The 27,588-nt window shown below is 41.9% G+C and overlaps 1 protein-coding gene across 11 annotated transcripts in view; it reads right to left on the reverse strand.

Annotated features, from left to right (window-relative positions):
• The window catches only part of LOC148517069 (phosphofurin acidic cluster sorting protein 2-like), a 358,464-nt gene that overhangs the window by 76,418 nt on the left and 254,458 nt on the right, over window positions 1-27,588 (reverse strand). For 5 of the 11 annotated variants that reach the window (XM_088479161.1, XM_088479158.1, XM_088479156.1 and 2 more), the window contains 2 exons: window positions 26,155-26,268; window positions 24,436-24,550 (listed from right to left, as the gene is read on the reverse strand). In XM_088479161.1, coding sequence (XP_088335287.1) covers window positions 24,436-24,550; window positions 26,155-26,268 — 229 coding nt within the window. Of the gene's footprint in view, window positions 1-18,948; window positions 21,279-23,566; window positions 23,684-24,435; window positions 24,551-26,154; window positions 26,269-27,588 lie in introns of those variants that run through there. The other 6 variants (XM_088479166.1, XM_088479165.1, XM_088479163.1 and 3 more) reach the window with 3 other exon arrangements.

The raw sequence follows: 27,588 nt of genomic DNA on the forward strand, positions 1-27,588 counted from the left end.
TACTGACCTTCCTTGAGATTATTACATTTTATTTATAGGGACGCCACAAGTGGCCCGCAGCGCTGTACATACAGTACAGGGTGCACAGAAACTTACTTATAGATCCGAATACTTGGATAAGTTTGAGGAAAGGTAAGCACCCTGTTTAGTGATGGAATATTGCTAGTTCACCAGGGGTTAAAGGAGAGGAGGGGGCGTAGCCAGGAATGTGTCCATCAAAATAATAGCCTATGGCAGCAATAAAGGGCAGGGCCTCTACTATTCATTATAAATAGTCTGGAAGAGGAGCCATTTTCCTCTTTTCCTCTCCAGCCTAAAACCCCCTGTGCCCTTCTGACCCATGCCTACAGCAAAGCAGCACCTTTCAGTCCACCCCCCCTCCTCCCATCCCCGGCCCCCTTCAAGGACGTGGGGTTGAAGGCTGCGCGGCAGTCCTGCATACCTATGGGTTCCGCGATAGCCTGGAGGCAGCACTGTCCAAGTACCTCAAGTACCGGGCGTGGTGAATGCTACGCATTCAATAATGCCCAGTGCAACAGGGATTCGGGCGTAGGTACATTGAATTCTGCGGGCTGTGCGGTGATGGCCATCAGCCAGTAATATAGCCAAATGGGCGGTGCAGAATGAGGGGGTAGCTTATAGCGTTAGGGGTTTTTTAATGTTTTAATGCGGTTTTCATTTGTTCTTAACGCACAATATATAGCAGTCCATATGCAATCCCCCGGAAGTCGTTTGGAATAAATGGAAAGCGTATTTTAGATAAGGGCGCATTGGTGGCTCTTTCTCGTCTTTCCGTGGGAGTGGATTTTGTACCTCACCTTTGGGGTTTGTACCTAAGTGAGTGACAGGCAAGTTTAGATTTATCCAGCAACTTTCCTACCCGGAATGGTGATCTGTCAACGACGCGTTTAGATTCGGCAGTTTACTGAGAGCTGTACCAATCCTTCGAGTAGGCGTGAGAAGTTTTGGCGAGCGAGCTCCACTGGCTAAAGTGGATAGATATAGACACTTTGCTAGGTCTTTGCCGATTGCCATTGGATAAAGTTAGTGAATTCAGGAATTAATGGGGAAGTGTCACTTAGGCAATTGCAATCGCTTATTGGAGATGAATATTGATTGTAGAGTAGTACCCACGGACAGGAAATTGTCGTCGCTTGGACTGCTCCATAGCCAGGATTCAAGATCTCGCCATTTCCGCATGTCTCGAGACCGGTGGGTGGATCTGCAAGTTTGGTTGGCAATGTTTACGGATTTCAACGGAGTCAGATTGGCTACCTGCTCAGGTGGATAATTACGGGTTTCCGTTGTTTTAAGGACGTCTAGTTACGTTGTTTTAAGAGAGTTATTGGAGGGCAGCTGTACGCGAGAATTTGGCCGGATTCATGGATGCGGCAAGATCTGACAATATGCTGTTTTTTGGATTTTTTCCCAATCATGCTTGCAGCCGAAATCCGGGCTACCGGACACGGCAGCAGTAGGATTATGTTATGCAGAGATCTTTTAGGGGTAGATCAAGCTATCAATATTGGCGGGGCTGAGTCCCCTCCAGCTTTTTGTTTGTCTAGGCGTTTTTTCACCTCTTTGTGTATTTGCGCAGGAGCATAGATGTTAGGGCATGTCACGTTCTGGGAGTGGAGTACGGGATAGCAGATGTTCTTGTCTCGTTGTCCATGGATTGGGTTTCAGGGGCTGGCCTCCCCCTTTTTTTGCTGAGATACACAGCTTACCCTGGTCCTGTTAATATCGGCCGGTTGTAGCGCCAGAATGTAAGTAGTTTGTTTTGATGTCATTGGCTCCGCGTACGGATTTAGTTGACGGCTTGTAATGATTAGCAAGGTTTCTTGGCTTACGAGGACAAGGGGGTTTCGCCATTCCATGCATACCTTTTAGAATCGTTTGGAAATGGCGCAAAGTAAGTCATTCCGGAGCGCCCACGTTGGCAGCTCGGTCTAGAGTTTTCTTATTTCGCAAAGTTTCCTGTTATGTCGGTTGCGAACTGATGGTTTTGTATTAGCTAAGGTAGGGAGAGGTCAGGGGTGGACCGCTTCATTCTAAGTGATTTCGCGAACACCTATTGAGCTATCAATTTTAAAGGAGCCGTTAGTTACAGGGTCGGGTATTGCATCGGTTTATTAAGAAGCACAACTTTTTAATTTTGCATTTTGGTTAGCTTATTTAGGGATCTTTATAATTGGCGGGTTGTTATCAAATAAGATGAGTTAGACACCAACGAGTTGGTGTTTGAGAATGAAGTTTTCAGTATAATCTATAATTGTGTCATATTCATGGATTAATAAACTGATCATCTTGCTAAAGAGCGATGGACCTCTATCCCAGCTCAAGCACACCCTTTCACCAATCCTAGTTGGCATGGCCTTACGTATAATAGGTTACAGCCCCCAGGCAGCGCACGCTGGCTCATCCACGCCACTCAGACAACATTATCTAGGCTTACTTTACAGGGGTCTTTCACAACTGTTTGTTTGTTTTAGATTTGCCGCTAGATCAGTTTGGCACACATTTTTCAGGATTGGGGAGGCAATCTGCATGGCAGCTGCAGGTGCTTCCATTGAGACCTTAAAACATTTAGGTCGATGGTAGTCGTCAGCCTACATGAAATAGTTGAGTGGCGATTCATTTGCATAGTTAGCAGCGCTTCTTGCGAGTTTGTTGGGAAACCCAGGGGCCTCATGCCTACTACCGCTATGGATTTTGAAGGGCTTTTCAGATTTGCCCTCAATAGAGGTTTGCTGTTTTTCACCTTCAGATGGGTCACCCAACTATTGTTTTCCTTCCCTTGGCTAGGCTGTTTCTCTATAAATTGTATTAGCCTATCCGGGCGTGATTAACCCCTTTTTGCAGGTTTATAGGAATGCTAACTGTCGGGTGTGGTTCGTGGGACATTCATATACAGTCAGGTGCATAAATATTGGGACATTGACAGAATTTTCATATTTTGGCCTCTATCCCCCACCACAATGGCTTTGAAATGAAACAAACAAGATGTGCTTTAACTGCAGACTTTCAGATTTAATTTGAGGGTAATTACATCCAAATCAGGTGAACAGTGTAGGAATTACAACGGTTTCTGTATGTGCTTCCACTTTTTAAGGGGCCAAAAGTACTGGGACTATCAACTCAAAAGCTATTTCATGGACAGGTGTGGGCTATTCCCTCGTTATTTCATTATCAATTAAGCAGGTAAAAGGTCTGAAGTTGATTCTAGGTGTGACATTTGCATTTGGAATCAGTTGCTGTCGACTCTCAATATGAGATCCAAAGAGCTGTCACTATCAGTGAAGCAAGCCATCATTAGGCTGAAAAATCAAAACAAACCCATCAGAGAGATAGCAAAAACATTAGGTGTGGCCAAATCCACTGTTTGGAACATTCTTAAAAAAAAAGAATGCACCGGAGAGCTCAGCAACACCAAAAGACCCGGAAGACCACGGAAAACAACTGTGGTGGATGACAGAAGAATTATTTCCCTGGTGAAGAAAAACCCCTTCACAACAGTTGGCCAAATCAAGAACACTCTCCAGGAGGTAGGTGTATGTGTGTCAAAGTCAACAATCAAGAGAAGACTTCACAAGAGTGAATATAGAGGGTTCACCACAAGATGTAAACCATTAGTGAGCCACAAAAACAGGAAAACCAGATTAGAGTTTGCCAAACAATATCTAAAAAAGCCATTACAGTTCTGCAACAACATCCTATGGACAGATGAGACAAAGATCAACTTGTACCAGAGTGATTGGAAGAGAAGAGTATGGAGAAGAAAAGGAACTGCTCATGATCCAAAACATACCACCTCATCAGTGAAGCATGGTGGTGGTAGTGTCATGGCGTGGGCATGTATGGCTGCCAATGGAACTGGATCCCTTGTATTTATTGATGATGTGACTGCTGACAAAAGCAGCAGAATGAATTCTGAAGTGTTTCGGGCAATATTACATGCTCATATTCAGTCAAATACTTCAGAACTCATTATACGGCGCTTCGCAGTGCAGATGGACAATGACCCGAAGCATACTGCAAAAGCAACCAAAGAGTTTTTTTAAGGCTAAAAAGTGGAATGTTATGCAATGGCCAAGTCAATCCCCTGACCTGAATCCGATTGAGCATGCATGTCACTTGATGAAGACAAAACTGAAGGGAAAATGCCCCAAGAACAAGCAGGAACTGAAGACATTTGCAGTAGAGGCCTGGCAGAGCATCACCAGGGATGAAACCCAGCGTCTGGTGATGTCTATGTGTTCCAGACTTCAGGCTGTAATTGCCTGCAAAGGATTTGCAACAAAGTATTAAAAAGTGAAAAGTTAGTTTTAAGATTGTTTAGTTTGTCCCATTACTTTTGGCCCCTTAAAAAGTGGGAGGCACATATAGAAACCGTTGTAATTCCTACACTGTTCACCTGATTTGGATGTAATTACCCTCAAATTAAATCTGAAAGTCTGCAGTTAAAGCACATCTTGCTTGTTTCATTTCAAAGCCATTGTGGTGGTGAATAGAGGCCAAAATATGAAAATTCTGTCAATGTCCCAATATTTATGCACCTGACTATCTATTGGGCTAATGAGCATCCTTTAGCATTTCAGGCCCCGCATTTATTAGGTACTAATAAGAATCATTGGTTTGGTTTTAGGGGCATGCCCTAGGGTGGCCTTTATTAGGTGTTTATGGACAGCGGAAGATAGATTTGGGACCCCGATTGGTGGTACATTTGGGGGGCAATGATCTGGGTACTTGTGATTGCATTGCACTAATACTTGCTATTAGGAAGGACCTGCAAATAGTCTACTAGAGATGGCCAGCAGTAGGGTAGGCTGGCGGTAATACCTAGTCCGGTTACTAATGGGCGGGCGTGTTATATTGGCACCTTCGATTGCCTTACGAGGAGAGGAGTTTTTATAGACCCGATCGGATACACCTCACGGGCGCAGGTCTAGAGTGTTTTATTCGAAACATTTCTTTCTTGGTGTGCAATTATTTCCTGTTGGGTGGTGGGGCACAGCTCTTTGAGCCGAGCTTTGGAGGGAAGCAGTGCTCCTGGGCAGCCTATTATAGCGTAAGAGTGCCTGGGTAGCATTTGCCTTTTGATAGCGACGAGTTGGTCATTCCTCTTAGTGGGGGACCGGGCCATCATCTTAGGGAGGGGTCAAGGCTATGCCAATTAAGGGAGAATGGTTCTACCTCAGGCCAGTTTGCGCCAGACAGGGATCCGCCTTCTATTTATTTAGTCAAATATATTTGCCGGGTTGTGGCCTTAGAGCACTGCTTTTTTACTGCCACCATCTTTCTAATTACAAATTGATCAATACATTTCAGCTGTATCCTCTTAATTCCACATAGATGTCCGTATGGTTATTTCTAGTTAGTAGTCAAGTGAGTGAATTAGCATAGTGTAAGATTCAAACAATGGGTGACTTATACAATACAGTAACCAAAATATAAACAGAGCACAAGTAATTAGCAACACAATTCTCCATACACAATACAGCTCGGAAGGTGAAGGCTGTCATTGAAGTGCTTGAGACAGTAATTTTATCCATTTCAAATTTATGCTCTCATCCTACAGTGCTGCCCTTTCCCTCTCTAAACAGTCATATTTCAAGAACCTCATCTCCTCTCAGTCCTCAATTCCCTAGAGACTCTGTGCCACCTTCACTTCCTCCTCTGCCCACCCCCTCCTCGCTCTCTGCCCTTGACTTTGCTACCTATTTTACATCTAAAATTTACTCCATACATCAGGACATCATCTCCCATCAGTCCCCCAGCTCTCCACCTCCTTCCTTCCCAGATCACCCCTCCCCATCCATTTTACAGACTCTAACATCCTTCTCCCCTGTATCTGGAGAGGAAGTCATGTCCCTCATCCAGTCCTACCCACCTTCCACCTCTCCCCTTGTCCCCATCCCTTCACGTCTACTCCGCTACCTCTCCTTCTGCCAGCTCCCATCTTGCCCACCTCCTTAATCTCTCCCTATCATCGGGCACTGTCCCTTCTGCATTCAAACATACCCTAGTCTCCCCCATTCTTAAAAAACCTACCCTTGATCCTAACACTCTCTCCAACTACCATCCCATCTCCTCCTTATTGCCTCCAAGCTCCTTGAGTGTGTTGTTAACAACCACCTTAGCACCTTTCTTTCATCCCACTCCCTCCTTGACCCTTTTCAGTCTGGTTTCCATTCTCTCCACTCCACTGAAACTGCCCTTTGTCAGCAACGACCTCCTTGCTGCTAAATCCAAGGGACACTACTCTCTGCTCATTCTCCTTGACTTCTCTGCTGTTGATACTGTGGACCACCCTCTCATTCTGCAAATCCTTCACTCCCTTGGTCTACACGACACTGCCCTCTCCTGGTTATCCTACCTCTCTAACTGATCATTCTCTGTATCCTCCCTCCCCCACAGCCTCTTACAGTAGGTGTTCCCCAAGGTTCTGTTCTTGGACCTCTCCTATTCTCACTCTATATGTCCTCACTAGGTGAACTCATCAGCTCTTTTGACCTCCAATATCATCTCTATGCTGATGATACTCAGATCTACCTTTCCTCCCCGGACCTCTCCCCCTCTCCTCACTCGTACTGTATCTCCAACTGTCTCTCTGCTATCTCTTCCTGGATGTCCCAGCGATTTCTTAAACTTAATATGTCTAAGACTGAGCTGATCATTTTCCCACCCTCCAAAATAACCACACTTCCAACCATTTCTTTATCAATTGATGGCACAACTATCTCCTCTAACTCCAAGACAGCCAAAGTGCGCTGTCTTGGAGTTATCCTGGACTCCTTCAAACCACATACTGTATCCAGAATCTCTCAGTCCTGTTGTTTTCATATTAAAAATATTTCCAAGATTAGACCCTTTCTCACCCAGGACGCCACTAAAACCCTCATACACTCATTGGTCATCTCCAGATTGGACTACTGTAACCTCCTCCTATCTGGCCTCCCCAACTCTTCTCTCCCCTCTCCAGTATGTCCTCAATGCTGCTGCTCGGCACATCATCCTCTCCAAACGCTCTGCATCCACCTCCCCTCTCCTACAAGCTCTCCACTGGCTACCCTTCCCTGTCAGAACCCAATTCAAGGTCCTCACACTCACTTACAAAGCCCTCACCCATTCCTCTCCTATTTACATTTCGGACCTCATCTCCCTTCACTCTCCTGTCCGCCCTCTTCATTCAACAAATGCACGCCGCCTCTCATGCCAATTGATTACTTCCTCTCACTCCCGCCTCCAAGATTTTGCCCACACTGCTCCCCACCTTTGGAACTCTCTCTCTCTCTTCCCATCAGACTCTCCACCTCTCTACAATCCTTCAAACGGGCTCTCAAGACCCACTACTTCATCAAAATCTTCCAGCTCTCATCTTAACTTGCTGCTACATACTCCTTCCTCCATCTGTGTCACACCTGTTTGTCTACCCCTCCCCTTTAGAATGTAAGCTCTTACGAGCAGGGCCCTCTACCCTCTTGTGCTTCTCCTTCTCTACTTTCATCTACTTCTTACTCCCCCACTAGGGCACCTAACACAAGGTTGCTTTGCTCTGTTGCTTATCTGGGTGTTATGGTCGCTAATGTAGCAATGTATATTATCCATGTCCTTGTCCTGTATTGTATTGTATTGTACTGTAAGTCACTGGTCAACTTATTTGTTTTTGTACTTTGTAAGGCGCTGCGGAACACTTGTGGCACCATATAAATAAATGATAATAATAAAAATAATAAAAAAAAGTCCAGGTTAGGGCCCAAACCACAGACTTTTCACATATTTCTGCTTGCCTCCTCAGGAGGGGGGTTTCATAAATGCCGGTGTCTGCGGCTTTTCACGCCTGAATGGAGCAACAATTGAATAGCATCGTTGGGTGCCCGGTACAGAGAGCTGTCGGCTCTAACATTTGAACCGCCCCATAGACACAGATATACAAGTGTTGCATATCAAATTAATCATCTCAGTCTCTTAGATGTGTCCTAGTCGCATTGCGGCTAAGAGGCATTTTCGCCCATAAAAACGCAATAAAGACACCAGGAACTAGCATAGTACAATGCAAACTGACAAACCGAGAGAGGTATTTGGAGATACTGCAGCAATTATGTATGAGGATACAGCTGTAGTGGACTTTTCCCTTACAATGTTAAAAGAAATAAAAAACTCTTTATGGAGGTGATGTAAAGGTCGGCTTATATTTCTTTCGCACTCATTTAAAAATGAGTAAAGCAAGCAGAATGATGCCCGCTATCAGCTGGACAGTGTAAAAGTTGATGAAACAATTATTTGATGCAGTAGTTTCTACAAGCAACCCAAAGTTGCTTTGGATGCTGCTTAGTAGACATTGCATAAAGAGACACTGCTTTTATGATCTATTCTCCCACTGGAGAACCTTCTTACCTACTTTACATAATGTCATGCAAAATTTCAGGGTACAGGATAACATCAATTATTGAAAATCAGAAGCCATGGTCTTTCAGGTCTACTCTCAGAAAAAAAGAATGCCTAGTAATGAGCTTCAACTTTGGATCACAAAAAAAAGAAAGAAAAAACATATATGTATATCTATATAAATAATCTTGTATACCAGGTAAATTTTACTGCACTTCTCAAAAAATTCCAATCCAAACTGCCTTAGCTTCTTGGATCGGCTTAATTATTTAACTAGCAATTTGGACTCGGCAAAGTACCAGTGCTGCATTGTTCACTTCTCTGCCCCCAGCTGTGACCTTGCTCTATCTTTCTCCCCAGGACTGTCCACCAGCAGATTCATCAACCGGATCCATGTACCCTGCAGATTTTGGCAAGCAAGGACAACAGCTAACCCTCTTAGATCTTTAAACATTAGCTCAAACAATAAAACCATCTGAACTAATGGAAATATATCACGTCTGGTCTTCTCTCCCCTTACGAATTGGCATACCATAGACACTCTGGGGCTGAGGCAGTGTTGAACGCGAGTTTGGCGGTCTGAAGTTGTGCATTCACACTGCGCATGCTCCATTGCAGAGTTCACACTACAGGTAATTTACTATTGTAAGCGACTCAGTAGCATCCCCAGTGGCGGCTGCTGCAGGGGCATAACTGGGTGGTAAAGGGACATTGGCTTGTATGCAAAAATGGGTAAGGGCATGTTGATAGTTTTACGCAGAGATCCGTCTGTTTTCAGATGATGTCTTGTACCAGGGATAGGGCTGTTGCAAGTTCCCACTGATAATGACGATCACCAAGCATATGGATTGGGGCGATGCAGTCACATAGATGTGCACAGCTAGGCATAAGGGTTACTACCGCCTTCAGCTCCATGCACGCAATGTGAGTGCAATCGCAGCCAACTTGAGTGCAGCTGTGAATCGACCCCTCCATATCCCTACTTTTTTACCTCCTACTTGACTCATTAATCCATATACAAAATGGTCACACTTATAGGGGGGAGCGAGACTTGCTGCCCCAACAGATGAGGTTGTCTGGGGGGATGTAAAGGAAAAAATTTTCTATTTCAGCCAAACTAAAACATCCTACAAATGCTTACAATAGATAGATGGTACTACACTGAGTATATGCTTATTAATGTGGTAACAAAAGTAATGAGATTCATATATGGAGGTCCAGTCGTCACCTCCTACAGGGATATGACTGAATTTTCTGAAGCTCCAGTCACAATGCACCCATGTATTTTTTAATTTGTGTTGCTGATCGTATGGGAGGACATAATTTATTTATTTATTTTATTTATTTATTAACAGTTTCTTATATAGCGCAGCATATTCCGTTGCGTCATAATCCTGATGACGTTTGTGAATGAAACATGTGAAGGGGTTTGGTATTATATGTCGGCACTTACACTGTTGGTCAACAGCATGTCGACCCATGAATACTGACACAGTAGTAATATTACTTACGTAATTTTAACCGTATCAGCATTATGACTTTAAACATGATGGTAAAGCCGACCAATAAAATTCTTATATAACTACCAAATATTTAATCAAAACAGCTGTACATACATTACTCAGCAAATCTAGCTAATTAATTAAATTAATGGAATTAGATAATGTTCATGAAATCATTCTATGTTGAAACCTTGAAATGATGAGTGTCAAATAAAAAGAATTTGGTCATATCTCCATGTATGTTACAATGAAAGTAAAATGACTGTTACCAAAAGAAGACTTGCCTGTCCCAAATATTTAATTTGTATTTGGCTAGAGTAATAAGATGTCTAGAATTGTTGTCATTTCTGTTCCTCCTTTGGTGATCTCTGCTGCCTTAGTGACAGCAGCTCCAGCTGAATAAAGGGAACAAGCACCTTGCCTCTGTTTCCAACAGTTGTTAAAGAAAAACATATACACATACAGTAGCTACTACAGCGGATGTATCCTCTAGAACAGGGGTTCTCAACTCAAGTCCTCAAGTACCACCAGCTGGTCATGTTTTGTGGATTTCTTTAACCATGCTCAGGTGAGTTAGGGTGGGTACACACCTGAACGACCAGCAATCGTGCCGATGTTCAGGGCGATCTGCCTTCACCCTGGACATCGCACGATTGTCGGTACACACTACACGATTTAATCAACAACGGATGATTATTTGTTCCGTCCTTCATTAAAATGTATGGCGCTGCACGGCCAATCGCGATATCGCATGCGACCACAGGAGCGCGGAAATCGATCATACACACTGCACGATATGCCCGATTTGTCAATCCAATTTGGCCAAATCGGGCCGATATCATGCAAGTGTGTAGCCAGCCTTGCTCTATTGTGCTGGGTCAGTAATTATCCCACCTGCTTCCACAGACAGTAATCCTCAAAACCTGTTGGGAAAACTCCAGGGTTGAGATTCAGAATCACTGCGCTAGAAGAGCGGTTATCAACTCCAGTCCTCAAGAACCTCATACGGGTCATGTTTTCAGGATCTTTATCTGTGGAAACCGGTGGGCTAATTACTGACCCAGCAAAATAGAATAACTCACCAGTGTGTGATTAAAGAAATCAAAACCGTGACCTGTTGAGGGTACTTGAGGACTGGAGTTGAGATCTCCTGCTATTGAAAATTGCTTTTCAAACTCTGTCCTCAAGACAGACTTAAGATGGCCCATACGCTAGACCGACTTTCCTCCAATAATCAAACTAATTGGCTGGTAGGAATACAGGCCCTCATTCAGAGCCACTCGCAAACAGCAGTACGCTCGTTGCGTTCCGATGTTGACTAACCACGCATGCGTCGGTGTTACACTGCGCATGTGCGTACGGCAGATTGCGAGCTTTTTATCTGTCGTTCCTAAAATAGCGTACAGGAAGTGACATGTCAAATGTGATTGACAGAACAGGGCGTTTTTGGGTGTTGACGGGGGTGGAGATGGAAAAACGCAGGCGTGGCGAGGCGTTTTTGGGGCGTACATACATTAGCAGATGCGAACGTCAAATGTGTTCGGACCGTCACATACGTCACTGGAACATCCTCTTTCCCTTCAAAATGCTCACACAGTTTCGGGTCTGGATTACTCGACCACATTGGCGATGGCCTTCTCCTCCGTCCCGGGACTCCACGATGTTGCAGCGATTAATCGCGGGTGGTCACAAAAGCAATTAGTGTTGTATTGAAAACCGGCTTGGTATGTGTTTGGAAAGCAGTTTATTGGGATAGCACAAAACCGTACGCAGGTGGAAATCATACCTGCTAATGTCAGGATTACACAATCAATTGGCGTACATTTTTGGGGGGTTTTTTTGGCCTCAATTTGTTGTTTATGGCCTATTGTGACAATAATGTCCTCATGTTTTAATTAGCTCCCCTTTTTTTTTTTAATGTGCAATTTGCATCGTTATGTGTTTTTTTAAACGTTCCTTCAAGAGGCCTTTTTTTTATACAAATGAAATGGTTTTTGGTGTCCTTTTTTGCCTTTAGGGCCAGGATTAAATGTAACCCATTTGTCCAATAATGTCACAATACAATGTCAGATTTTTTTCATAAATTTATTGTTTAAACACAAACCAATTGGCATAATATTTTTTTTTAGTTTTTGCCAAAGATACTTTTTTTCAAAAATAAATAATCAATAACTGATAACATAAACGTACAAAAATAACTTAAAAACATTTCACAAGAAAGGAGAGGGAAGTTTTGACCAGAAAGGAATATGAGCCAAGCACAGAAGGAGTGTGGGAAAAGTCGCCATTGCTGTCACCGTTTTTTCGCCCGTTTGGATGGGGGAGGGTGGGCGCCAGACCGGGTCCGGGATGCCATCGGGCTGGCCTGTCCAGAGGCAGATGTTGTGGCCTCTGGACTAGGCACAGGGCTAGGCACATTTGGAGGATTGGCTGATGTTGTGCCAGAGGTGGAGGATCCTGATGTTCCGGCAGGAAGGGAGGTCGGCTCCACCATGTGCTGGCGAACGAGCTGCTCCAGGGCATCGGCGATGCGGATGTTGGCCCTGGTATTTTCCGCCAACGTGACCAATGGTCACGTTGGCCGCAGCATTTTGCTCCAGGGCCTCAGCCACCCGTAGCAGACTGGCGTCCATCCTCTGCAGAATCTCCGTATGGAAATCCGATTTGAAATTGAGTTCTGTGAGGAGGCCCACTGCCTGCGAGGGGGCACGCCCTGGACTGGCTTCTGCAGGGTCCTCAGCCGGATGTACTGGTTCCTCCCCTGCAGAGCCAGCAGAAATTCTGCGGCCAAGGCTTCCCTCTGGAGCAGACTCATCCGCCTGTGTCTCTGTTGGAAAAATGAGAAAAGACTCACATTAGAATCTACATATTGGCACAATAGCATTTCAGAGTTGGTGACATCACAATACTTACCTGGGCCAACATGAGGAGCCGCAAAGTCTGGCATGTCCGTATCCATGTTGGACACGCCAAACACCTCCACAGGCTGCACACACCCCTGTGCCAGCTCTTCTAAATCCGTCAACTCCAATGACACAGGGGTGGGACCCCCACCTGTCCCCCTTGCATGCCTAGCCCTGTCCGCGAGTTTTTGCTTTAGGCGATATTTGAAGTCGCCCCATCTGTGGGGAAAAATGGAAGCCATTATCCTTTGGTTTAAAATGGTGTTTGTTTTTAGGGGGGGCAAGGGTTTACTTACCGCCGTTTGACATCCCGGGCTAGACGGACATAATCACCCACCGTATTGACAGCAACGGCTACCTCTTCCCACATTCTCCACTTCTGGCTTAGACTCATATTCCTGTCTGCCTGTGGCAGGATGTCCACACACTTCTGGATCAAAACCTCCATCTCCTTTCTTGTGAAATGTGGCTGCCTTTTTTTTTTGGCCGCTTTGGCCGGAATACTGGGCCCAGCAGCCTCTTCCATGTCATCCTCCTCACCTATTTGTGTAAATTTACAGAATTCACAAAATCACAACTTGCCTCATCTTATGTTTCAAATTAATCGTTGATAGAAAATGCATGAAAGACTTACCGCCTGACTCTTGGGCATTTTTTCCCTGGTCTGTCGCCATGTCTGCGGTCCAAACAAGAAATACACCAGAATTTGAATGTGTTTTCGTGACGTATTTATACATGCGTCCTTATTTTGCGGCCGCATCATTGATTGTGCGGCCCTATGATCCCTCCTTAATTTGTGCGGGAAACGAAACACTATTTATGGCTTGGTGTGTCTCAAGTCGAGGTGGCGTTTTTGGATTGTTCGAGGTTATCTTGGCTGGAGTTTATTGATTGTGTAGAAAGGAGTTGGAGGTTGGAGAATCGTTTGTTGTTTAGATTTGCGTTTTTTTTCCCGTTATCTTTGTTGGTTTATATTTTTGGGACCTCGTTTGTTGATTTGGTAAGTTTTGTGAAGTCTAACTTTTGTTCAATTGTTGTTTCATTGTGTTTTGTATATTTTGTAATTTTTGGATACCTAATTTATTCTATTTTAGATTTTGTTAATTTTCGACCCCAAAGACCTTTTGATTTTGCATCTTAGATATTTGCTCTTGGTAAATCCATTTTTTATCTTGTATTAGCGAACTAATTAGCGCATTTTTAGTAGTTACTCTTGTGACTTGTATTAGCGAACTAATTTGCGCATTTTTAGTAGTTACTCTTGTGACTTGTATTAGCGAACTAATTTGCGCATTTTTAGTAGTTACTCTTGTGACTTGTATTAGCGAACTAATTTGCAAATTTTTAGTAGTTACTCTTGTGACTTGTATTAGCGAACTAATTTGCGCATTTTTAGTAGTTACTCTTGTGACTTGTATTAGCGAACTAATTTGCGCATTTTTAGTAGTTACTCTTGTGACTTGTATTAGCGAACTAATTAGCGCATTTTAAACAGCTTAATAATCATTCTAACTTTTTGATGGTTTAGCTTTCGCTTTTTGAGCCAACATTTCGACCCGTTTTGATGTACTGTGTTAAATGTCGCTTTGCGGTTTTGCTAAATGGGTGTTTGGCATATTTGAACTTTGGTCTAGCACAAAATGTATCCACCAAAATGCACAGAGTGAAATGTGTCAAGTAATTTTGTTGTTTATTTTCAGTTTGGACGTATCATGACAATACCCCGGCATGTAAGCAGCAATGGATGGTATCATCAAGCTAAGTTGTTTTAATATAGTTTGGGGGTGGGTCAAAAGCCTTACTTTTAAATTTTGGAATTTCAGGTTGATCTGGGGAGGATTGTTCTGGCCATGTTCCCGGAAGCCGACCAACCTCAATCTCATCCCAGGCGTAGGCATCGTAGGCATGCAAGATATTTCCAGATATTTCGAACACGTGTCACCCTTTTTGGAATGCCCGATGATGAGGTTTTAAGACGCTACTGTCTACCTCCCAAAATCATCATAGACACTCTCTCATTAATAGAAAGTGATCTTGAGCGGCAAATTGACAGTCCAACAGCAATACCACCACTGACGCAATTTATGGTGGTGTTACATTTCTGTGCCTCAGGATCGTTTCAAACAACGGTGGGAATAGTGGCGGGCATCTCCCAATCCTCCTTTTCCCGGATCCTGAGGGCAGTGATGGAGGCACTTTTCAAGCACCTCCATCATTTTATTCAAATGCCTTTGGATATGGGTGCCCTTAGTGTGGCCAAGGCCAATTTTTACCAAATAGCTGGCTTCCCACACATCATAGGGGTTGTGGATGGTACTCACATACCACTTCAGCCTCCAGCACGGCTGGAGGCAATATTTCGAAACAGGAAACACTATCACTCCCTGAATGTAATGGTGGTATGTGATGCCTCCCTCCAGATCCTGTCCCTGAATGCTAAGTTAACAGGAAGTGCACATGACTCCTTCGTCATCCGGCAATCAGGGATATGGCAGAAATTACCCAACCTACAAGCTGGTGATGCGTGGCTTCTGGGTAAGTGGAGACCTTTAGTACATAACAATGTTAAGCTTGATACACAGTGTTCCTGATGTTGTCTCTTATTTTTCACAGGAGACAGTGGATACCCTTGCATGTCCTGGCTGCTCACTCCTTATTTGGCTCCCACACCAGGCCCACAAAGTGAGTATAATTCCGCACTTACAGCCACCAGGCAAGTGGTGGAGCGCTGTATCGGCCTTTTAAAAGACCGATTCAGATGCCTCCACCGCTCTGGTGGCGAGCTCATGTATTTGCCGGATATGGTGTCGAAAATTGTGGTCCTGTGTGGGATATTTCACAACATCGCCATAAGGAGTGGTGTCCCAATGCAGCCAGAGGATGCCTTACCTGAGGATGGCCCCCCCGAGGTTGGTCGGAGGTCAGTATGTGGGGGGGCCATACGCGATGATGTGGTGGCCAGATTTTTTAGGTAAGTTTGACCCAAACTACAGTGTTTATACCTAATGTGTTTGTGAACATCTAATTTATTTTTATTTTTTACACCATCTTCTGTTTGTTCACATAATCTTTGCCACTCCAACGCTCACTACTTCCTGCTACCCTTACCAAACCTGGATCTGGTGATTTTGTCCATATATTCTGGAACCCATATCGCAACGCCATGTTTGTGGAATCATGTTGGCATGGTCCTTCGTCAACCAGTTCTTGATTGTTTTTTTTAATTAAATATTTTATTTGTATGTGTTGTATTTGAGATTATCACTGTTTTTTTGTTTTGGGACTGACCACTTTGATTTCTCATTTATGTTGTGAATAAATGTTTGGAGAGTGAAATGGTCTTCCTTTTTTTGGACGTTAACAGCAAGTGTAACCAGGTTAACACACCTTACAATTGACTAAGGGGTAATCCAGTACTGACACCAGTTGATGTAAACTGAAATATGTTTGCAGGTTCCCAACCCACACCAAAAGGAAGCCTGTCCAAACCTTTGGATTTTGAAGATTGGCCTAAGCAGCTTGCACACCAACTAGGAACCTGTAAAATGGCGAAATATCTAATTGACACTACACCCAAAAAGGGAAATGACATTGTTACTGTTATGTGTTTCTTGTGGCTGTTTAACATACAAATACAAAATACAATCTAACTTTTAAAAAATGGAAATCCGTGCAGGAACAGTCTACTTATGTCAGGGAAAACTATTTGTGTTTTAGAAAAAAAGAATGAGCCAGAACGTATATTAGAACTACAAAATTTATTTACAAAACGAAAAAAAACAAAAAAAACTACTGGCGAAGGATGCCAGACAGCCGGTCAAGGGCCACAAGAAGGCCAATTACATGTTGCCGCATCTGGCCAACACAATCCTCCACCTCTTGACGACGCCTCTGTTCCTCTGTGGGTGAGAAAAGTGTGTGGATTAATAAAACAATAGGGAATCCACATTAAAAAAACAAAAACACAACGAAATCACTCCTAAACAGAAAAAAAAAAAACCAAAACAAAAAGGGGGTGCTGGCAAAAATACAAGGCCTATGTACAAATTCACACAGGTGTGATATGTGTATGTTGAAATCAGCAGGAAGAGGTAAAGGCAAACTGCTAAATCACCAAAAGTAAACCAAACAAGCACGAATAAAGGCACGACACATGATTACATACAGTTTGTGGTTAAAAAAAATGAGAAATAAAAACATACCGGGAGCCAAAACGGGAGCTCCGGAAGTCCCTCCATGTTCCTCCTCGGAGGAGCCTTCATTCCCCAAAGAACGGGGAGGGGTAATGATGGACTCCGGGTAGGGGGTAATTGGAAGAGGGGTGGGTGGAGGAGAGGGGGAAGTGGGACGGAGGGGAAGGAGGCCCGACAGTTCCGGGAGAGGGTCTGGGAAGGCTGGGGAGGAGTGGGGTATAGGGGAAATATTTGGGGTGGAGTGTTGGCTGGGGGTTGGGGATAGTGGCCGGGAACGCCGTCTGGCCGGACGGTGACGGCGTAGTCTTGGCTGTCCTCCTAAAATATGTCAAACAAATTGAGGTTAGTTTCTGGGCAAATCCGGGGCCCAAATTAAAAAAAAAAAAACCAGCAACAAAAAACATGCAAAAAGGAGTAGAGTGAAAAAAACAGAAATAGAGGGAAAACAAGCACACACTGATATGAGGACAAAGAATTAATAGGACAGACAGGAAAACATGCACACGCAGATATGAGGACAAATAATTAATAGGACAGACAGGAAAACATGCACACGCAGATATGAGGACAAATAATTAATAGGACAGACAGGAAAACATGCACACGCAGATATGAGGACAAATAATTAATAGGACAGACAGGAAAACATGCACACGCAGTTTGCCCCACAAACACAAACATGAAAACCACAATACATAACACTTACTTTCAACGATCTGCATGCGAAAGCATGCCAGCAAGCGGGGCGTTCGCCGTTGCAGGTCTGACCACCTGCGCTCAAGCTGCCCGATGTTGCGGCGTGAACCCATCGACCGCAGGCGGGACCGTGCCTCCGCATACGCGGAGCGCTTCTGCCGGTTGGTGATGGGTGGAGGCTGGCTGGTGATCCGCCTATCCATCACCTCCGTAAGCACCAGCAGCTCGCGCCTGGTGAATGCGGAGGCTCTCATGATGGCAATGGAGTTTTTCATACAAAACATTTTTGATAAAGTGTGGCCAAAATTTCTGATTGGCTAATGTATTTTGGAAATTAACAGGAGCAATTTTATTGGTTAGTGTATGAGTCATGTGTTCAACAGGGCCAGAAATCTCTGGAGAGTTATGATAGGCTTGATGCAGTGACATGCGTTTGCAAATTTAAATAAAGAAATGAACCCCGGAAAATATGCGGGGATCCACAGCAATAGAACAATTGTTTAATTGTGGTTCACATGTTTTTTGAACAATAAAAGCGAATGTTCCATCCGTACGTATTCTGCGGGTAAACACAAACACGGACAAGAGTAAAGTTTCTTGCATTGTGTTGAAAAAAAAAAAACAATTAAGCTAATTGATACATTGATTGGCATGATACGATTGAGGGAGGTAGGCAGAATAAAGGAGCAGGTAATCGACATCTGACAAGGCCACTTCCGGTTTCACTTGTGCGTGCGTTCCCTTCAAGCCATTTCGGGGATGTACGCTCGCTATTTCGCACGCTCGTTAGTTAGAGGAGGGGTCGCCTGAGTTTAGGGAGGAATTTTAGATGCGAACGAAAATACGAGCGAGCCATTGAATTTAAATATTTTTGTACGTACGCCTAACGTACGTGCGCCCGCTTGCGAGTGGGTCTGAATGAGGGCCACAGTTTCAAAGAACTAAGTATAAAAATGTTTGATAAGTTTGATAACTTACTTGTCTTTAACCACATGCTAAAGCAATAAATGATCAATAGCCACTTTCTTCATTACGGTATCTAGGGCCATGTTTGAGTTATTATAACGGCCCTAATCACAGTAAGGGAATAGTATATACAGTAAATTAGTAATGTGAACTCCATAAGATGGCTTTGTTTTTTTTTAATAAACTAGTTTTGCACTGAGGACAGAAATAACTAAGTTATACTTTAAAGACATAAAAATGTAGTAAGTTGTTTATCATATGAAATATTTTCTGTATAAAGACGAAATAAATTGCCAGAAGTGATTATTGTCAGTATGTTTTATTCAAAGGAAAGCAACTCTTGAGAAACGTTTGGGAAAATATGAACAAGGTTAGGAGTCATTTTAAGTGTAAGGGTGCGTATGCCCCTTTACAGTTACAGCAGACTACGTTGAAATGCCATCAGTGTAACAAGGTATGTTGCTGGTAAATCATTATAAACCATTTGGTTCTAATTACTGTAAAGGTAGATGGTATGCAGTGTGATTTCACAATTTCAAGACATTGACAGAAATATTCCAGCATAGACTGCTGAAGAGCACTTTCAGTTCTCTGGTAGTGAAATGGTTACAATAACACGGAATTCATTAATTCCCAGTAAACAATATTGCCCACTTTCACTAAATATTGTGCTAACTCATAATATATAGGGGGGAATTCAATTAGCCCTGATAACAGGGGTGAAAAAGGGAGACAGCCTTGGGCTTTATCGCCTAATGCTATTCAATTAGAATCCCTTTTTCACCCGATACCTTTGTTAACGCCCGTTAAATTGCCGTGTTAACGGGAATTAACACGGGTTAACGGGCGTTAAAAATCACAGAATCCGTGAATTCCCCCCATAATAAAGCACACTGGAAGCAGGTCTTAATGACCAAAACCTGGATTGCAGTTCATTTTACAATCATTCTGATTTAGCACAATTTAACATAGATGGGCAACAAGGAATAAATTAAGGATTAGAGAAAGGATGAAGTGTGACCATATGGAGGTGCTGGTGAGTAGTTCCTGGTCAATCTGAAAATCACACTGCAATACATCCCTCCTGCACATGTCTATAACATAACACCATGAGCTTCAGAAACCTACAGAACTATGCAGCATTGCTTATGCAAAGCTTTGGATTAATACAAAGTCACAGCATACGTCAGCTGCGTCTGGTGCATACAGGATTAACCACATCAATGTGTTATATTCTAAAGTACGGTCGATTTTTACAGAGTCTTGAGTCATTCAGTGCAGTAACTTGCCAAATGAAATTCAGATTAGCATTTCCAAATAAGATAAGTGCTGATGCAAATCCGACTGTCAATTAACATACCACACACAATAAAAGGCAAATGGTTCCACTTGTAAAACAATTTGTGTTTCTGGCGTACTCTGCAATCATATTCTTATTGATGCAAAAGTTCAAAATTCAGCATGTGTCCGGCTTTAAACTTCATTAAAATGTGCTTAAAATGTGAAAGTTTTTCCTGTGTATATGATTTTCGTACAGTTACAGATCTGTGCGTCCTGATCATTGCATGGTGCATGGATGATAGAAGTAGTGGTTATCTTCAGAGTGCAGTTTGAGGATAGCAGAAACTAGGTTTACAAGAAAGTGAGTCACCCTCTAGTGTTAGCTTACATTTAAAAACTGAATCAGTGATGTCAACTCAATTAAGTCCTATATAAAGTGGAGTGTAGGGTAAGCACAATATTGTGAGTGGCTTTGTCGAAGGAAGAACCCATTTAAAAAAAATTGTCTTTGCCATTCATCCCTTCAGACTGTTAAAAGAACCTTCAGATTGTTTAATATAAATATAGGAAGTATAAATAGGGGGCAATTATATTCATTATTATTTGTGCCAAACTTTTCTGGAAAATGACAGTTTGAGTCTTGGCCAAGTGACAAAGTGCCTTAACATTAGCAACCTATATAAAGGAACAGCTTCTCCAACTACACATGGCTACTTTTGTTCTTAAAGCCGTCTCATTTCCCTTAATAAACAACGTAACAGGCTAAACAGGAGGATCCGTGATAGCAAAAAGTCTTAAACAAAGTGCAAAACCACTTATTGCAAGTAGTGGATTACTTTAGCCTATATTAGGCCAATCCAAAACCCCAACACACACTAAAATCATCACCCAAATCAGTTACTCACCTAACATGTAACACATTACTAAGCAGTGCATTTTCTCACCAGGTCATTAGAGTACCAAAGTTACTGTTGTGTTAACAGTATATTTAAGACTTTTCTTTATTTTTATTATATTCTCCCTTCGAAGTAACATTAAAAAATAGAAAACTAACTTCAAGCTTAGCTTTAAATAATCTGAGAAATAATAAAAACCATAGTAAAAAAATAAAGCAAAAAGGGAGAAGCTGGATGGTTCTCAGTCACAGAGTAGTTGGCACTAGTTAGTGTGTGGGACCCAGGTACAGGAGGAGAGGGTAGTAGTGATAGCGCACCCTCTGCAATAAAAAGACTAAAAGTTGGATTTTGAGTGTCCGAATATACAGATGGGGAAGTGCTTGACATGAGATGACCACTGTGCTGCCAGCTGGAAAAACTTGACATCGTTCCATTCCACGCCATCAATAAGCACTGAGGTACAAGAGGGGGGGAAATGAAGAGTTAAAATAGCAGCAAGTGTTTGATGGAAAATGTTGTATAAAACCACATATGATATTAAGTATTGTTTATATGTATATATATATATATATATATATATATATATAAAAAAACATTTCTCATATTAAACCCTCCACTGACCACTGCATTGATACCACAGAGACAGAAGGAAATTTAAATAAGGAATTTGCATATTTACATGCCCATATGTATGTATTAATATACAGTATATATACATACACACACATACATACAGTATATATACACACATGCACATATGTGAGTGTATATAAGTATGTAAACTATATATACACATATATATATATATATATATATATCTCATTTACATACATATTATATACACTCACGTACATACACACACATATATATATACACACACACACACATATTGTCGAAGCTGGATAATTGGCTGAGACAAGATCAGTTTAAAATTGGATCACAGCGACGCCATCTTGCGACTGGCCGCAAGACGCCATCTTGGAAATGAGATCACAAGACGCCATTTTGCGAATGGCCGCCTAAGCGCCATTTTAGATAAACTCACACTTTAGTACATGTGGCGATATTATTATTAGCATCATGCGATTGCATCTTTGACCATCGCCATAAGTTACGGCAATTCATCAAAAGCCCATTTCATGACTTTACGTAGTTTGGGTGCTCTGGATAAAGTGTGTATATTATTATAATTCCCCTAAAGGATATATTTCAGAAATGGCTGTACAGTACGTCAAAATTGGATTGCATTAGCTAAACAGAGCAAATGGCCACGTGACAACTAGCCTGTGAAGACAAGCTTCATGGACATAACGTCTGCTCCCACTCCAGGTGGCCCTGCTCGAATACAGCAAGAGGGTCGTTTGTAGCACCTTACATTAGCAGGCTTCCTACAATAAAATACCTTCAAAGCCAAGAGTGTTATCTGAGGTTTGGGTCTTGTAGCTGTGCTAATTTGCATCTACACAGGCCCTGGGAGAACAAAGACCAGTATTTTGGAGCCTGAAAAGGGTGGGGGCTGCTGGGGCATGAGCAAGTCATGGAACTATAATGCTCAGCATTCCACACTGCTAGGGATAGCTGAGAGCGAAGAAGTGCTCCCCATGTCGGTCTATGGTGGTCTCCCTCCACACAGATTCTCTAAGACTTCAGATCAGCGTTATCTCTGTGCTCTAATGAATTCACGTGCCTGTAGAGGCTCATGCTATAATTGCGTAATCACTGTGAGTTTAAGTGAGATTTAAGTGCACCATTTCTCATACACACATTAATACGCACAATTGCGCTGTTTACTAGTCGCATATTAGCAAATGCATAAGACCCTGTATGAAAACGCTGAATATTAGCTCCATGCACACGCATCTGCCCCAAGTTAACTAGCGTCTTTACATCAAACCCCACATACTCACACATTACATATTCACATACAAGGTTCCATAAGCTTTAAAGGTATAAGATTCAAGTATGCACATTTACTATAATTGCTATGAAATAAAGATTATTTTGTAACTAAGGTTTTATACATGATAAGTAAGCCATGTTTGGTATTGTACTGATGCATACTCTCTCAACAGTATTCCGGTAATATCGATGGAGAGATCGCAACATGCATTCTCAACTTATGGACCGCAGAGACTCCAAGCAACAAAATGTACATTATATGAACAACTGTTAGGATTTGCATGAGGCGGGAAACCAGAGACCTCCAGTTGTTAGAGGCTGGACTGTGTCTATTTGGACCAATGGTATTAGCAACAAACTTCTCTATTGTGTTGTTTATTCCTGGGGGGTATAAATATGTGTTCTCTGACCCTGGGTTCCTGGTCTTTGTGCTGAATGCTGATTGACGAGGGGTTTCTTGCTGATGCCTAACATCTGGACCAGAGAGCGCTGCGTATGTATAATTGTACTTGGGTCTGTATAATCTCTTTGCGCTAAGATTATATGAGGATCATAGCGTGGAACTGCTGTACCTTTACTTGAATAATACTTTGTGCTTTGGAACCACAGGTTCTAAGTCTGGAGTCTTTATTTACTGTATGACTGCGTACGCAAATTAGCGTCATCCTTAGAGGTTTATAGGCATGATATTAGAAGGTATAGGCAGGGGTATATAGAGGTTCAAAGGCAGTATCGTTTATATATATATATATATATATATATATATATATATATATATATATACACACACACACATATATGACAAACCGTAGTCTAGGCACCTGGCGCTTCCTGATACTTTAAAAAGTCATATAGTGTCCAAAAAATAGTGTCCTTTTAAACGAGTTCATAAACAACACACTTCACCGTGAATAAGATATGGCAGCTTTTTCCTCAGAGTGCAGGTTTAAGCAATACAGCTAAAATGAATATGGAAAAAATGGGAGAGGGGAAAAGGCGCCTAATAGTGTAATATATTTAGTGAAAAAATAATGGACATACAACAAATAATTCTTATATGCATACCAAATATTTCCTTGAGAGAAATTGGTAGATATATTCCAATTTTGAGTGTTTCCAAGAAGTGAACCAGTGCAAAATATATTAAAAATATGTATATATATAATAAAAAAATTAAAAATGTGTCTATGTGAATCTGGTGATTATAATACTCTCTTTCTAAGATATCATTGGAAAATTCAGAGTATAAAAATATGTTTAATGAAGTACAGGGGACATGGGGATAAAAGCAATGTAGGGATCTATAAAAAAGGGAGATAAATATATAAAAGCTAAGTTTTATAATTTTTCTTACTTAGCCAATCGTCATTTGTATACTCCTCTCTTATGTGCATTTTTCTTTTCATATATTTATCTCCCCTTGTACTGTGTATCCCTTTTTTATAGATCCCTAAATTGCTTTTATCCCCATGTCCCCTGTACTTCATTAAACATATTTTTATACTCTGAATTTTCCAATGTTTTTTTAGAAAGAGTATTATAATCACCAAATTCACATTTTAAATTTTTTTATTAAATATATATATATATATAGAAAGCGAGTGAGGCGGCACTAGAGGGCTTAAACCACGTTTAATAATAGTGTCAACCAACGTTTCTGGGCTCCAGCCCTTTTTTCAAGGTCATATACAAAAAATAAAACAGGTCTTACCTTAAATAGACACCCAAGTGAAATGGTGAAAACCATGGGTAACGCACGCTTCCGCACTCTGCAGACGGCGTCCCATACTGATGATGCGGTGGCACTACACCACACCTCCTGTTACCTAGGTGACCAAGCGTCATCAGTTAAACAAAGTCTCAATGGTGCACAACCCATAACAAACATGACATAAAACGGTATGTTCTTATAACATAATAAGAAAACCAGTATAGAAACTACAGGTCATGTCCATAACCCAGAGCATATCAAAACAGCATATGATACTATATTGCCTGATAAGTAATGTGCGGCCTGCCCAAATCACTATACACATTATATCTATGCTTATATCATTCTTTATATAATAGGGCATCTAGCACATGAATACCTGGGAATACACAGTCCCTATTACCAGCATATCAGATGAGAACAAGTATTATAAGCGAATATAGATAAGAAAAGCGACAAAAGAAAACAGAGACAAGAAAAAAAACTAGACACACACTACAAATATTTAAAGACACAATTGCTGTTCAATCATAATGCATTCCAGCAAATCTTATCATTGAGACCCAACGGCATAATAGTCTCGAGTTCTATGATCCACTTCGCCTCCATTTTCAACAGGCGATTACCCCTATCACCACCACGAATAGTCACAGGTACATGATCAATGATCAAGTGTTTTAATTCTGACAGCCTATGTTCCTTTTCAGCAAAGTGCCGAGCTACCGGCTGTTCACTGTCCTTGCCCGACAGTGCTGCTTTGATCGCCCCACGGTGTAGCGCCATTCGTTCACGCATTGTTCTGATAGTTTTGCCCACATATGCTAGCCCACATGGACAAAGTATCATGTACACAATGTGGATAGTTGTACATGTAAGAACATGATTAATATTGTACATCTTTGTTTTGTGTGGGTGTTTGAACTCATGTACTGCTATCATGTTGCGGCACGTGGTGCAATTAAGACATTTGTAACATCCATTTCTTTTCTTCAAAAAGCAAGAATCACTTAGTTGATAGCGATCGAATCCAGTGATGTCTGTATGCACGATGCTATCTTTGATGTTACGCCCTCTTAAAAAGCAGGTCATGGGCCTATATTTCTTTAGACATGGTAGACTGGTGTCTAAAGTGATGATAGGCCAACATGCTTTGCTCGCATGCTGTATGACTGGACTAGCAGTAGTGAAATGATGTATCCAGGGGATCACTAACTTATCATTCTTCGATTCGAACTGCTGCAGTCCGCATATATGCATATTATATATATATATATATATTTTAATATATTTTGCCACTGGTTCACTTCTTGGAAACACTGGAAACACTCAAATTTGGAATATATCTACCAATTTCTCTGAAGGAAATATTTGGTATGCATATAAGAATTATTTGTTGTATGTCCATTATTTTTTCACTAAATATATTACACTATTAGGCACGTTTTCCTCTCTCCAATTTTTTCCATATATTTATATATATATATATATATATATATATATATATATATATATATATATATATATACATACACACACATATATATATTTATATATATACATACACATATATATATATATATATATACACACACACACACGTGATGCACATTATATATATATATATATATATATATATAATATGTAATATATGTATGTATACATACACACACACATAGGAGAATATGTAAAATACAATGTATGAAGGAGTCCAGGACGTACCTCTGAGCATGTTCTGCTGATGCTTTGCAGTGCAAATCAATCGACTGATACCTTCAATACATTGATACTTCGATTCTATGTCTTTATCTTTTGTCTTTTTAGGTAAAAACATCACTGGAAAGAAGAATATAATTACATTTACATGAATATTTAAGACATACCAATGTGCACATACAATGGCAGATTCTTTACAAAAATGAACACAAGCTGAATGTAATTATTATTGCAATGTGCTCCATATCGCTATATTTGCTTTCTAATGGGCATGCCTGTGGAAAGCAGAGTGTAAGAAAATGAAAACAAAACTAAAAAAAGACAAGGAGGGATGGAGACTGGGAACAAAGGAGAGAACAGAGAGGGAGGAAATACTATATGGAAGATGTATAGTATTAATTTGTATTGTATAGAATCTTGGATCTATAGACTTCCCCAAGCAGAGAGCGTTAAGTCTCCTGCACTCTTACAATCCACAGGTGTCTGTAATAGGATTTGTGAAGGTCAGGGCATCGCTAGGAAGGAACATTGTGAAAAATTAAGAGTTATGGTAGACTTACCTTTGTTAACTCTATTTCTTCGAAGTCCATAGGATGCACAGGGATACCACGGGGTGTGTGTGGTTGGAGAGATCCGGGCACCAACAGTCAAAGCTTTAGCTCCTAGGATGCACCGGTCCTCCTCCACATATACCCCGCCCCCAGCCACAGGCAGACCATTTTGTAAACAAGCCCAAGGCAGGAGCAGGTAAGGACGAAGAAGAAGGAAGAATGGTACACTCAAGAAACACCCTCCCAGAAGATGAAGGAATCAGTGATCAAGAGAAAAAATACCCATGAGGCCAGGTGCATCAGGGTGGGCACCCTGTGGATCCTATGGACTTTGAAGAAATAGAGTTAACAAAAGGTAAGTCTACCATAACTCTTAATTTCTTCTTCAGGGTCCATAGGGGGATGTACCATAGCAGTTTCCCCTAAGGGTGGGGATACTCCTGAGCAGAAAGAATCTGACGCCCAAAGGAAGCATCCTGAGAGGCAAAGGTGTCAAAGGCGTAAAACCTGAGAAAGATGTGGACGGAAGACCACGTGGCCACCTTGCACAATTGTTCATTAGAAGTGCCACATCGAACCGCCCACAAGGGTCGCACAGACAGAGTAAAATATGCTGTAACCCTGTTTGGATCAGGAAGATTAGCTTGCGTGTAGGTCTGAGAGATTGTCATTCGGAGCCCTCGAGTCAGAGTCTGTTTGTTAGTTGGCCAGTCTCGCTTGTAAAAACTGATCAACACAAAGAGAGAATCTGATTTCCTAAAGGAATTAGTACGATCCACGTAGATCCGAAGAGCACGAAACACATCCAAGGAAGCTTCATCTGCAGAAGGAGCCGAGGACTGGAAGGCCAGAACCACAATCTATTCATTCAAATGGAACCGGGATACCA

Source organism: Taudactylus pleione, unplaced genomic scaffold (assembly GCF_031769625.1).
Source record: "Taudactylus pleione unplaced genomic scaffold, aTauple2 ptg000227l, whole genome shotgun sequence".
In the NCBI taxonomy this organism is placed as follows: Eukaryota; Metazoa; Chordata; class Amphibia; order Anura; family Myobatrachidae; genus Taudactylus; species Taudactylus pleione.